The 14,165-nt window shown below is 43.1% G+C and overlaps 1 protein-coding gene across 5 annotated transcripts in view; it reads left to right on the top strand.

The window, feature by feature from the left end:
• Positions 1 to 13,523, top strand: part of ptbp1b (polypyrimidine tract binding protein 1b) — a 40,443-nt gene extending 26,920 nt beyond the window's left edge. For all 5 annotated transcript variants that reach the window (XM_061738863.1, XM_061738865.1, XM_061738864.1 and 2 more), the window contains 6 exons: positions 26 to 150; positions 2,149 to 2,182; positions 4,672 to 4,764; positions 6,585 to 6,801; positions 6,911 to 6,988; positions 8,132 to 13,523. In XM_061738863.1, coding sequence (XP_061594847.1) covers positions 26 to 150; positions 2,149 to 2,182; positions 4,672 to 4,764; positions 6,585 to 6,801; positions 6,911 to 6,988; positions 8,132 to 8,264 — 680 coding nt within the window. In that variant the 3' untranslated portion in view covers positions 8,265 to 13,523. The remainder of the gene's footprint in view (positions 1 to 25; positions 151 to 2,148; positions 2,183 to 4,671; positions 4,765 to 6,584; positions 6,802 to 6,910; positions 6,989 to 8,131) is intronic.
• The last annotated feature ends 642 nt before the right edge of the window (positions 13,524 to 14,165 follow it).

Raw genomic sequence — 14,165 nt, 5'->3', positions numbered from 1 at the left:
GTCATGGATACCCCCCCCCCTCCAGGCCTGACGGTCCCACAAATCCCCGGAGGCCTGGCGTCCCTGGCCCTCCCCGCCGCCGCCAGGATGGGTTTCCCCGCCATCCCGGCGGGTCACTGCGTCCTGCTGGTCAGCAACCTCAACCCCGAGGTGAGTCCTCGTGATCAATCGCTCCGATCGTCGTCTAATCAAACCTGTGCACCAGTCCGACTTCAGAATTACTTTTGTGTTTCACAAATCACACACAGACGGGGTTCATGTGTCAGTGGGGGGGTCAGGAGGTCAAACTTTCATTCAGGAATTTAAATTATCTCAGCATCTCGACAATCCGTCTATTTAAATCCATGACTGCGTTTCCATGGACACCAATACTTGATCAGATCAACCTGATGTTCTGATTCTGAAACGACGATGTGAACCGCGACCTCCGCTTTTGGTCTGAGGAGGAAACGTCTGCCGTGATCTCCTCAAACAGGGATGGTGACGTCTTTAAATGGCAGTGAATTTAGTTTGAGGCTCCGTCAGTAAATGATTTCATTAAATTTGTTTGAACTTTTTAGATGTCAGTTATTTAGCCCAAATGTGTCACGGCCTGCGGTACGTCAGCCTTTAAGATTAAAGTATTGATCCGGTTATTTGTGGATGTGATGTTCCATATCTGTACCGTAAAACACCAAACAAAGGCCTGGATGTTCATTTGCTCAAATCAACAGGTGTTTATTTGGGACCTGCCTTTTATTAATTGTGTGGCCATTTAACCCAAATCTTATTGTGCGTCTTCGATCTAGCCGTGATTTAATTTAAGCGGCTTCTCGTTGTCAGCTATGGTCCGATACAACTCTTTTCCTGTTACTCGTATAATCTTCCGCGACTCGCGCTGGTGTCTGGCTCGCTTGTGAAGTATCCAGGCTAAAGAAAAAAGGAGAGGAAAAGAAGTGAGTGACGAGCTAGAGGCTACGAGTTCACCTCGTTTCCCCACCTTTTGTTTTACACCAGCCACTCAACTTCATAACACGTCATCAGTGAGGTCTCTCTAAGATTAAATAGTCACACACTTTTCAATTCCCTTTAAGGTTATTTGTTTAGTTCAGCTATATTTTACGGTGGCCGAGACCCGCCATTGCTGAAAATTAAAGAAATGCTGCAAATAAAAATAAACGCTGCTGCAAATAAAATAAACACTTTGCAAGTAAAATAAACGCTGCAAATAAAATCAAAGGCCGCTTCAAATAAAAGAAACGCTGCAAATATAAAGAAACGCCGCTGCAAATAAAAGAAAAACGACGCAAATAACAAAGCCACAACGGAAGTGAATTACCGGGGACTATTTTTGCTGATGCACCAGTGTTTTTTACGTGAGAGGAGGAGAAGAAGAAGACAAAGAGGACGTAAGATAAAAGGAATAAATAAGAAGAGAATTTGCGTTGTTTTTTTTATTTTATTTGCAGCGGGGTTTCTTTATATTTGCAGCATTTCTTTTATTTGCAGCGGCGTTTCTTTTTGTTTGCAGCGTTACTTTTATTTTCAGCAATGGCGGGTCTCGGCCACCGTAATATTTGCGTACGGTAGAACGTTTCTGTAAACGCGTCTCCTCCGGCGGCGGCATGATGATGAGCGAGAAAGGCCAGAACGCGATCTGAAGCACTCGGGGGTTTGAGGACCGATGCTCTGATTATTCTAAATTCTGGAAAGAACGGCAGACGTGAAACGAGTCAGTTATGCTCTTTAACCTGATTAAAAGGAGAGAACTTTAAAATGAAGTCTGGTAAACACTTTTAATCAGAATATTCTCTTAACTAGATTCAGGTCAAGATTATTGGCGTCCATGAAAACGGAGTCTTTCAGCTTTATTACTTTATATTTTATTTATTCATGTCAAATTTTCACATGAAACTCGCCTCCCCCCCTGTACCTACACACACACACACACACCTGTACAGTCATGATTAGAATAATCTTGTCATTTTGACCTTAATTTGACCCCTCTTCTCCAAAGGTAATTAACCTTCTGATTGACCCCTCACCTGTCTTTTTATTTTTGTTTTCCTTTGATTTGTTGCCATGGAAACGCCTCGGACCCTCCACCTGTCCTGCCCTCCCACCTTTACCTGTCCTGTCCCTCCGCTGCCTTCTCTGCTGTCTTTAAAGAGAGTTACGCCCCACTGCCTATTTATTCTCTTCGGTATGTTGTCACTAGCTTCTTATTTTGAATTATGAGTACTACCTGGTTGTTCTGAGTTTTGATTTTGATTTTATTTTTGACTTTGTCTGTTTTTTGTTATTTTTCTTCCTTCATTTGTTCTGTATGAGAAACGCGTGTCTGCTTGTTGTGTTGGGTTTGGATTTGAGTTTATTGGCAGTAAGTGCAGCTCTTCCTCAGAGTTAAAGATGCTCCAACTCCAGGTTCTGATTGTGTGATGAGTTCAGGTACCCGGGCTCCGGAGTCCTGCTCCAATAACAGGAATACTTTTATTCATCGTGTTTTAAAATGACAAACTAGGTCATTTTTACTATAAAATCAACACCAGGGAAAGAATAGCTATTAAATAAAGAGCAGTTCCAGATGTTGTGGTCTGCAGACTCCAACATCTGGTCGTCCACAGTGACGACTTTCACAGTTTTGAATGTTCAAATCTGTTTAGACTCCGGTACAGGACCAGCTTTGGTCTCCATCTTTGGATTTCTCATCATGTCCCGCAGGTGAAGATTAGATCAATGAACTTTACATAATTTAATTTGGAAAACTGTAACTTCAGATCTATTCTCAGCTACCCAACGTGAGATTTAAAGCTAGAACGTTCCATAGATCCATAATCTGAGATGAACTCACGATACGAGTGGAGATTAATGTTAACTATCAGACACGAAGGTTGTTGGAGGTGAAACACATTGCAGTCCATCCTCTCTGGAAACTTGCAATCAGCATGACGAGTCCTCCAGACACCCCGTCTGGTTATTTTTTTTGTTGATTTAGTATCAACAGAAGGGCTGCAACTAACGACTATTTTAATAGTCGACTAGTCACCGACTATTGAAACGATTAGTCGACTAATCGGATTATTAGTCTTTTTTTTTTAAATTTAGCATGAGGTTGCTTTTAAATATGTGGCAAATGGTAATAAACACCAGAAAGATGGTACTAGAGCCCTGATATAGCAGGACTGTTTTCTTCATCCTGCTCCCGCATCCGCAAAACTCTGAGAATTCATGCCGCACAATAATAGAGATGCATTGATTTAGTGTCTTCTCCCGTCCCGCAAGAGAAATGTCCAGACAAATCTATCTGATTTAATGTTAACATGATCATTGTGGAGTTTGATGGATAATTGAGAGTTCATAGGTATCATAGGTACCTGACTGAAAGTTAGAAGCAAATCCATCATCGTCATCGTCACACAAGCTTTTTCCCCTTTCGCGCAGCATTAATTATGATTTGAGATTTTAACAACGAGAGTAGCTGTGAGTGGCTCAAATAATACTAATAAATAACATGAAATAAACAAAGTTAACGAATTAATTTAACAAATGAAAATAGGCTTAATATCTTACCAAGGCGAGTCCGTTTCGTTCAACAGTCCGACGTGCTTTCTCTTCAAATGCATTACCGACTTTTGAAGTTTTATTCCCCGCAGCTGCAGAGACGCAATCGTGCATGCGCGACTCTCGGCAGAGATTGTATTAAAGTGAGACGCCTCACTCTGTTGGAAAAACACGTTTGTCGACAATGGAATTCATTGTCGACAATTTAGATTATCGATTTTTGTCGACAACATCGACGAATCGTTGCAGCCCTAATCCTCTAAGTTCCTCTGTGGAGCTGGAAGCTGCAGGAGTCTGAATTCTGGTCCCTGAGGAACTGATGCTCAGCAGCCATTGGGTATCATTGGTGTTTGGGGGGCAGGGCTTACTGAGGTCATTTAAGGTGAGCAGCAGCGTGGAGCCAAACGTGGACCGCTAACAATCTGTCGGCTGGTTCTGGTGCCGTGTCTTGTTGAAAACCGTCACCAGGTTTCTGATGCAAGTGTAGGACGTTACAGGAGGTTCGAGCCTCATTGAACTCTGGGGGAGCTGCGTTTATTGTGCGAGCGTGTGTGTGTGTGTGTGTGTTTGTGTGCGTGTGTGTGTATTTAAAAAAAAAAAAGAAAATGTAACTAATGTCAATGAGAATCTTATTTTTTATTTTTTAAGTTTGCATGCTAAGTTTCTTTTAGTTTGCATGTCTAAGTGCTGAATCAGCTGCTCTTATTTATTTTATTTCCCCCAACTCCCATAATTCATAGCACCCACATGGTGTAATCTGCCATTTTTAATTTTCTCTGACCCTTAACCTCAATTTCCTCACTTGCATTACCTTGCATTTCTGCCCAAAATTAAATGAACTTTAAATTAAATTTGGATCCCATGGCTGACGGCAGTATCGCACCGAAGCTCCTCCCCTCACATGCCGGTTATTTGGCAATTCACTCAAAGTCACCTCATAATTATTCCTCTAATGTTACAAATCAGAGCATGGGTCAGTGTTGTGGCAGGCTGCAGTCAGATCTGCTTCATTCGCAGCTATTTGTTGGATTTATGAGAGTAGCTTCACATTTAGACGAGTGTGTGTTTTGCATGAGCCGCTCTGCAACATCCGTTTCACCTGCTCTCTTTTATTTCTCACTGTGTGTAAAGGTGTCTATGGAGACGTAATGAGAGTGAAGATTCTGTTCAACAAGAAGGAAAACGCTCTGGTTCAGATGAGCGACAGCACTCAAGCTCAGCTAGGTAACAGCCCGCACGTGCTCAGTGCGGTCCTCCGGTGTCGCTCTGTCAGAATGAAAGCCCTCATGAGTAGGACCACCGACACACACTTTTCTACGAACGTCTACACGTGTTTAACATTTACTCCTTCAGAGCATTTGGTTTCCACACGTCTGTCGCTGATGAGCCAAAATGTCCGAACTACTTCCACGGCGGTTCGTGTTCCTCTAACACAGCGGCGACGGGTTTCCCTCGTAAATACAGCACAAAGTGCAGATTAAAACATCAGAGATGATATACAGTAAAAATAATATGTAGACAATTTTCGAACCAGATAAAGATACCAGGACGACTGGTGACTGTGTTCACGTAGGCACTGAGAGTGATTGGTTTTTATAGCCTTCGGATTGAGGCGATTACTGATCATTAATCCTCCTTTCTTCTTCTCCTTGTTTAATTGAAGCACGTTTTGTTTGCAGTCATTTGGTGAGAGTTCTGGATAGATCTGGGTGTCATCTGCATAAACCATGACGAGTAAATCCAGTGTGTGTAGTGTTGGGGATTAAGGAAGAGGGGGGTCCAAGAATGGATCTTTGTGGGACTCCATATGTCATGATGGTTCTTATAACCTGAATAATAAGCAAATCTCACGGTGTGCCTTCTGTCCTCTTACCCCTGGGTCCCACTGGGGGCAGATGTACCGTTAGACGGCTGGAAAGCACGACAGCAACCTCTCTCGTCAGTGAGTGGTCCCACCAGAGCCACCACTGCATGAGAAGCGAGCAAATTTTCAAAATAAGACACATTAGCATCTCTGACTTGTACATCGACTTCACGTTGTCCTGCGGAAGACGTGGGTCAACTATTCAGAGGGCTTTTGGAGGAATTTGAAGAACTCCCATACGGGGAGAGGTTCAAGATTCCCATTTTATTTTACCCTCTTTATCTGTATCTTCAGAGAGAGGAAGACCTGGGAGTTATGTATTTAAACAAGCAAGCTTCCACTTGATTCTCTATAGGGCTGGGGATCGATTCAAATGTCAAGATTCGATTACGATTCTAAAGATTCAGAATCGATTATCAATATTTGATTCGATCCGATTCCGATATTGATTTGGGTTACTGTTCTTAAAACTGTTTTTTGAGCTGAACAGATCCAGGGCAGCAAACGGAGGCCGTATGAAATCGGTTTTATTTTTTCCCACATTCCGTTTCCCTATTTTGGTTCCTATTTCAGTTTTTAATTTTTGAGAATTTGGTTTTTAGCATTTTATGCAAATGTAACGCCAAGACAGTATATAAAGTAATGAAATATAGACAATTTATGCAATTATAACTGAAAACTGTAATATTTTCATACCTTATTCTCGTGTCCAACAAAACATTCCTTTTTTGGGCATAAACAAAAAAAATATCAAAAGTTGTAATGTGATGATGAAAAAAGAAAAAGAAAAAAATCGATCTTTAGACATACAAATCGATTTTTAGGAATTAATATGAGAATCGATTTTGAATCAGAAAATCAAATTTTTTCAACACAGGCCTAATTCTCTAGTAATAAACTCCTTATGCCATGGAACCCCCCCAAAGCTGGCAAGCACTTCTGGAGTCAGTATAGTAAAACTGGTCCGTGGCGCTCCCGGTCCCAGTGGGACCTTGTGGTCAGGGTGAGTCACATTAAGGTGTCCTGTGGTAATAAACATTATTTCGTTGTCCTGGAAGTATTGGTGATGTTTTGGCTCATCCTTGTACTTGATTCATCTTTACGCTCATGGGGGGTGGTTAGCTTGTACGATCTCTTAAGCTTGGCAGAACGTTGAGAAGCATTTCTGCTCGTGTTGCAGCCATGAGTCACCTCAACGGCCAGCGGCTGCACGGGAAGTCTCTTCGCATCACGTTGTCCAAACACACGAGTGTCCAGCTGCCCCGCGAAGGCCACGAGGACCAAGGTCTGACCAAAGACTACAGCAACTCGCCCCTGCACCGCTTCAAGAAGCCAGGCTCCAAAAACTATTCCAACATCTTCCCGCCTTCCGCCACCTTGCACCTCTCCAACATCCCGTACGTCCCTCAGTTACCCTTCATCTTGTCCACCTGAGGACTGAACATTCAAGACACGACGGCATAACAGAACAAACCCTAACATCTTTCATGTCTGGTGTGTTTTCAGCCCTTCTGTGGTTGAAGACGATCTGAAGCTGCTGTTTTCCAGTTCAGGAGCCGTTGTCAAGGCCTTCAAGTTCTTTCAGTAAGTCATTCATTTACTTGTACTAACAAACTGAAAGTACAAACCTCAGGCCTACGAATTACAGCTCGGCAAATGTGAAACTTTCAGATGTTCCTACCAAACATCTGAAACAAGGACTCTTGGGGCTCCGGCTGAACTCCTGCCTCCTAATAAAATAATGGAAGAGAAGCTCTGTTTTTAAGTTAAAAGTCCAATATTTGTCCTCTAACCCAGAGGTTTTCAACTGGTTTTGTCCCAGGGACCACCGTTATAATCAAGAAGCAACTCGGGGACCAACTGCTTTTGGGGATGTTTGGTTTATTTTGCACCTTGCTTTTAAATAATAGTATGGGCCTATATAGGCTATTTATTTGCATCAGTGTCTATTTTTATTTGCACCTTTTTGCTATAAAACAAAACAAAAAAACAGTCAATGAAAAATGAACAATAGGACGCCAATAGGGCTTATTACGGAGCCCCTAAAGGGACATGGGATTTTTTTTTTTTTTTTTTTTAAATGAGTTTTACGTGCGCGTGAAACCTTTAACGCGCACGAGTACAACCTTTAAGTGAGCATGTAAAGTTGTTTACGTGAGCATGTAAAACGTTTATGCACTCACTAAAAAGTTTCACGCACTCTCCCAAAACTTGTAAGTGAGCGCCTAAAAGTTGTTCTACGTGAGCGCGTAAAAACAAGTACATAGGGAGTATTGCTGGAACAGGAGACCATCCAGTTGCTGCTCTGTTTATGAATGGAAATGACATTACAGGATTTAGCTGAGCTATATTTTAACCTGGGACTCCATTATAAGGACATTACCACTTTGCTTGCAAGTAAACAACTTTACGTACTCACTTAAAGGTTTTACGCGCACGTCAAACTCATTATTTACAAAAAAAAAATTTGTGTCCCTTTTAGGGGCTCCGTAGCTTATAATATTACAAAGTTCACTCACTCATTTGACATAATTTGGATGGGTAAATTATTCACAAAAATGAATAGTAAATGGAAAATAAATTGAGCCTAAAGAATAAATATTTTTTTAATTATAATTGTTTTCCATTTACAATTTCACGGATCACCTGCAATACCGCCGCGGACCACCAGAGGGCGGCGGACCACCAGTTGACAATCCCTGCTCTAACCTGTTGTGTCTCTCTCAGGAAGGACCACAAGATGGCTCTGATCCAGATGGCCTCTGTGGAAGAGGCCATCGAGTGCCTGGTCCAGTTCCACAACCACGACTTGGGAGAGAACCACCACCTGCGCGTCTCCTTCTCCAAGTCCAGCATCTGAGCCTCCGACTGCCATCTGGATCCTCTCGGCTCGTCGGCGCTCCGACCCGACGGTGTCCACTACACTCCGATCATTCCAACGCACGTCTGCAGAAACAACCGTGAAGTCTGTTGTAATGTTAAATTATTTTTAAAACCTTTTTTTAGATTCTTTACTTTCAGAGGGGATTAGGGATTGTAGAGAAAATACAAACAAGTCCCGGATTAGTCGGAGACTAGAGTCAGTGTTCTGAGTTTTCAGCATTTTTACGACAAAGCCAGAATTCTTCGGTGATAGTCGGAGTTCAGACGATGAAGTTGGAACCGTTTTCAGACTCTTGCCTTGTGACTTTAATCCCACGTTCAGAGTTAAAGTCGGCCTTTTAAATTTGTTATTGAGGAACTCTGACTGAAATGTTTGAATTCTAGCTTGATTAACTCAGAACGATCACTTTAATCTCAGATTCCCGGTTCACATGTGGCCCTAATCCGTTTCCCGCCCGCCGTAGCAGCGTTCGGGAAGTTGTAGCTTTATCCTCCACCAGTCAGATCTCAGCCCGGCGTCGCCCGCAGAGGCCTGGAGAGACCTGCAGAGGATCCCTGTGCCTTATTCCTGGAGTCAGCGAGACTTCCACTTTAACAAAAACAGCCTCTGTGAATTGGCAAACGCAGGTTTACAGTTGAAAAAGGTTTACTGTTGAGATGTATTACAGATATATTCATATTTTATGTGTATTTTATTGGCGTTGTCGGTTGTCGTTAGTGTTTTGTACTGCTGGTTATCATAGCGTGAAACATGTGAATTGATTGTTTTAGCGGGTTTGCTGGATCTTTAGTCCTAGATGCAATTTTGTTTTCTACTTCTCTTTGACTTCTTCTTCTTTATTTTCACATATGCAATCATTTTGTAATCAAATATCGTAGCAATATTTTAATCATTCCTGTACTCGTGTTTTTCTGGTGTCTCTGCGCTCGGCTGCTTCCTCTGTCTCTGAATGTTTCGTTTGCTTTTCCCCGTCTGTCGCACTGCCTCCCCTGAAGTTTTATTTATATATATTTGTGATCCACTACAGCTGAAACCAAAAACGGCCTTCTAGATGCAAACAAATCCGCATGCCTCAGGTTTCTGGTTTTAAGGACTTAAAGCCACTCCGTGTAGCGATACCACCCCTGACCACATGGGGGCAGCACATCGCCAGAAAGTTTGTTACAACCCCTTTACACAGAGTGAAGAGAACTGGACACACCGCAAGTCTTTCCAACGCTGGTTAATCCAAACATTGCAAATGGGCGGCGCAAGCAGGCCTGGGAGCCGACTGAGACACACCCACTTCAGCTCAGTAACCACAAGTTCCACGCTTAGCTTGGCTGGAGTAGCTGGTGCTAATTATTGATGTTTACTAATTCTCAAAGGTTTGAATCAAGGGGGTTTCCTTTTGTTGAAGACGTTTCCTGCTCCGTCCAGAAAGCATCTCAAGTTGATGCTTTCTGGGAGGAAGATGAAAGAAAACTGGGTCCAGGGTCCGTGTACTTCGCGGCCATCTGTTTTTTATTTTGAAATGACAAAATAAAAATAGAGAAATAATCCAAAATAATCCGACTCCCATCTTTTTTTTGATAATGGAAAACGGATCGTTATCCGTTATCCGATTTCATTGATGTGTTTGAAAATCGAAATTGGGAATTGGGGGAGGGGGCAGTATGTTAGAGTTCAGTACATGTTATTGATTGGACGCTGCTTTTTTTTTTACGCTGCAGCTGAACAGACTGTCACAACGTCACTGCAGTTTCATGACGGAGTGAAGACAGATTACAGATTAAACTCATGTTTCACTCCCAGGTTTCATATTTGATTTATTTTCTGTTTCAACATTAAAAAAAATCTAAAACTGTTAATTTTCAATCTGATCAACAAAAGAACCAGAAACAACTTTCTTCATTTATTACTGCGCATGTGCAATCCCCCCATTTGTCCAATCCTTGTTTTCAGTATCCTTGGAACGAATAGGAAATAGCGAAAAGAGTTTTCCACTCGCTGTTTTAATTCCCAATTTCGATTTTCAAACGCATCAATGAAATCGGATAACGGATAATGGATAACGATCCGTTTTCCGTTTTTTTTATTATCAAAACAAAAGATGGGGAACGGATTATTTTGGATTATTTCTCTATTTTTATTTTGTCATTTCAAAACAAACGGATGGCCGCCAAGTACGCGGACCGTCCAGTTGCCTTGATTCAACCCTCCTTGAGTTGACGGGACCTGGAAGACTTTACACCAATTAACCAATGTTGCCCTGCATTCAGTCTGATCGGTTCTGTCCGCCCATCCTCTTTCCAGATGTCGCTAACAAGCAGCATCCCAAACGGGTGCAGACAGAGCTGAAATGAGGACTAGCCCTGGGACCCGCCGTGGCTCGGCCTCGCCGGGCAACGGCCACCCGCAACCCGTTTGCTAGTGATCCGTTTCATCAACTTAAACGGTTCTGGAATGGTCCTCCTCGATGCTCGATCAGGACCAGTAGATGAGTCGGCCCCGGCTAGCAGGGCTGATAACGAGCGCTTCAGGCCGCTTGGCTAAGCTTCCCCTCCGAACCCTGTCAGAGGTCGTGTCCCACGCTCCTAACCATGCATTCATTTTCTGGGTTCATGCTCTGATTTTAGTTATGAACTCGAGGTACAGAGACCAAGACAGGTTTTATTATCCTGGCTACAAGAATATTTATTTTCAGACATTTTAACATGAAGGTCAACAGAGAGGAACTTGCTTTCGGAGCCAAACCTTAGTGGTCGTTTGAATTTAAACTAAAGAACTGACCCGACACGCCGCCTTTCCCCGCTCACTAGCGCAGCATTGCTGACGTTGTCATGGCAGCGGATCTGCGAGCCGCCAGGTGGTCGGGAGTGGTATTGCTGCATAGAGTCACTTTACAAAACAAAAAGGTGAGTTGATTGAAGCTTTCTTGGTGTTTTCCTGTGGGAATGTTTTTATTGATGTCTCAGCCGCCTCACTGGATTCGGGCGCCGGTGCGACTGGTTTCTTTTTGCAAAACAAGATGTTATTTGGAGTGCCTTCAACGCAGCACCGAGTCGTTCGTCAGGCCTACGTTCCCTCTTTATTCGGAGATAAAAGTTTGACGGGAGAACTCCCGCAGCGCTCTTCACGAAACCAGAAGATGCTGCTCTGACTTATTTGTGTCCTTTTTATTTTAATTCTAGTCATTTTTTTGTTATAATGTCGACATTCCAGATGCTCAGAATTCCACCCCGTCTTCAGAAAGACCACGACCCCATCACTGCTTGAACCAAATGTTTCCTCTAATTGAGCCGCTGATTTCTACAGTTGTGATGCGTTCAGTACACCTGGGAAGAGTTTAGTAGCTGAAAGTTTGACACCACGCGGAAAGAAAAACAAACGGTCGTGGTGTTCGGGTGCTGGTCCGACCTCATGGCATCCACAGAGGAAGCAGAGCGGCGGTCACGTGTCGCCTGGATCTGCACACCGTCGGCTCTTTCTGCTTAGATTCGCTCGTTTTCTGATCCATTCGGTCCTGGTTTCAGATGTTCCTACTAAATATCTGAAACCAGGACTCTTGGGGCTCCTCATATTACTTTGTCACAGGACTTAACCTGCGCTGAGCTTAACCGCTCTTCTCCCAACGCACAAAGAAATAAGTTAAATGCATTTACTGCTGTAAAATACTGGCTTTGTTAAGTCTCTGATTCTTCCGTTTCACAATCAAATGTTGTTTTTCCTCCTTAAAACCAAAGTAAAATAATGTAAGAGAAGCTCTGTTTTTGAACAAAAAACCAAGATTATTAGTTGTGTTCATGTGATGGAGATAAACACAACAAATAACACGTTTTTAGGTGATAAAACTGATCAGATGTTTCCTTAGAAGAACCAGTGGGTTTTAATGGATCAGCACCAGTGCTCGCAGTTTTGGTGCAGAGATTTTTAAAAAGTATAAAAAGGCCTTTTAACCTAAACTAAATGCATGATGAAATGGTGTCTGAATCAGGTCCAGCATGGCTTCCAAAGCTGGATCAATAGACGTTTTTATTTTTATGGAGGATCGTGGGGTCGTCGTTAGTAAGAGTTAAAGGCAGGGTAAGTGTTTCTGTGCCGGTTCAGACCCACAACAGTATTTGTCACATTCAGGGAATATGGAGATCCACTTGATTTAAATAAATCCACTTACAACATGGCTCTGAAAACACCCCGTCATGAACTTGGTAGAGGTCATGAATGGGGCCTTTTCTCAGTGGAGGGAGGAGGTACTTCTGTGTTTAGAGAAATCACTTACCCTACCTTTAATGGAATACCTGCTTGATCAGTTTAAAGATACTTTATTGATCCCCAAAGGGAATTAATCAGTCCTGAAGCAGCGTCCCGGTTCAGGGGCTGCATCAGTGGATGGTGCGGCCAAATGAGTGTTGGTAGGAGGAGGCGGCCTTAACTTGATTTAAATCACTGGCATCAGGACCGTTTTTCATCCGTCTTGTGAGACGGAGGCAGGAAATCGTGATTTTACTTCCGCTCTTATTATGAAAATTATGAGATGAAATTTAAACTTAATCTTAATTTCTTGCTGCTGTTCTCCCAAATGTAACTGCTGGTGTTTGACAAAGCGCGACACTTTGAAGGAAGCAGCTCCTGAACAGGGATTTTGTCCGCCTGGCTACAGCGCTGAAAAAATGAAAAAGGTGATCTTGTGTCCTTTACCTGGCCAAGAGTTTTTTTGCGTGTTATTAGATGCCTCAGATCTTTCCAGAATGACATTCCTTTAAAGTAGTGGACCACCGCTTCCTTCCAGCTTTCTCCAAGTCTGCATTAAAGCAGCAGGTTCAGAATTAAACCTCCGACCCATCAGCGCGTTTTCCTCAGCACGAATCAAAGTTTGCTCGGGAAGGTTACCGAGTGACAAAACGGTTACAGATTATATCACTGGGTGGGAGGAGCCTTAAACACTAGTTCCTACATAAATGTACTTGCTCACATGCTGCGTTAGATTCCCGTCACATGACTCTCCTAGGTTTCTCCCAGGTGTCCTCGAACGCATCACAAGCCTTTGGCGTCAGGTGAGGCGGGAATGGGACCCGGTGAGAGGAGGGAGGGAGGTGATCAACTGTACATACGTGTTTTATACGCAGTTGTCTGAGAGGTGATTGTCGGTTTTATATCTGATGTATATTTTGATTAAAGTGTGCGATCGGTTCTGAGCCTTACACTGTTTGTGTCACAAAGAAAAAAAACAGATTAAATCACTTTTTATCTAAAGCAGACTCCTGTCTTTTATTCTTTTAAAAGCAGCTATTAGAGGCTGTGACCCAGTTTCAGGTAAGACCTGTTCAGGTGGGTGCTGGGGAGGGGGGTCGGTCCAGGTTCAGTCCTGGCCAAGGAACACGGGACCAATTCCAGTTCTGCTGCACCTTTCTTTAATCGTATATATGTTAATAAGTGCCACGTTTGTTTATTTACTGTTTGCTACTTTTTAAATCTGGGTACAGTGAGCGAAATGACCGGAGTCAAATTCCTTGTCGGGCATGTTCAAACTTGGCCAATAAAGCTAATTCTGATTCTGAGACCGTCACTAGGAACCTGAAGGGAACTCAGGACTTTACCGGACCGGTTCATGCGGTTCTCATTTGACTGTTCGGTCCGACTGTCCGGTGCTACGACCCGGTATAATCTGATGAGTGGGTTCTCTGCCTCAATAAGGACTGTGGTTGGAATCACAAGGGGGTTTGAACCAGGGGCGCCTCCAAAAACCTCTCATGGGGGGGCCAGATGGGGCCACTTAAAATTTTTGGGGTGGACACCAAAACTAAAAGCCATCATTACAGGATTTTATTGTACTGTTGTAGTATACAGGCTCAAATACTTAAACGCCTACTGATATGCATTTGGCCCAAGTGATTT

The sequence above is a fragment of the Cololabis saira genome, chromosome 13 (genome assembly GCF_033807715.1).
Source record: "Cololabis saira isolate AMF1-May2022 chromosome 13, fColSai1.1, whole genome shotgun sequence".
Lineage (NCBI taxonomy): Eukaryota > Metazoa > Chordata > Actinopteri > Beloniformes > Belonidae > Cololabis > Cololabis saira.
Note: the sequence above shows the minus strand (reverse complement) of the source record. Positions and strands in the feature narration are given on the sequence as shown.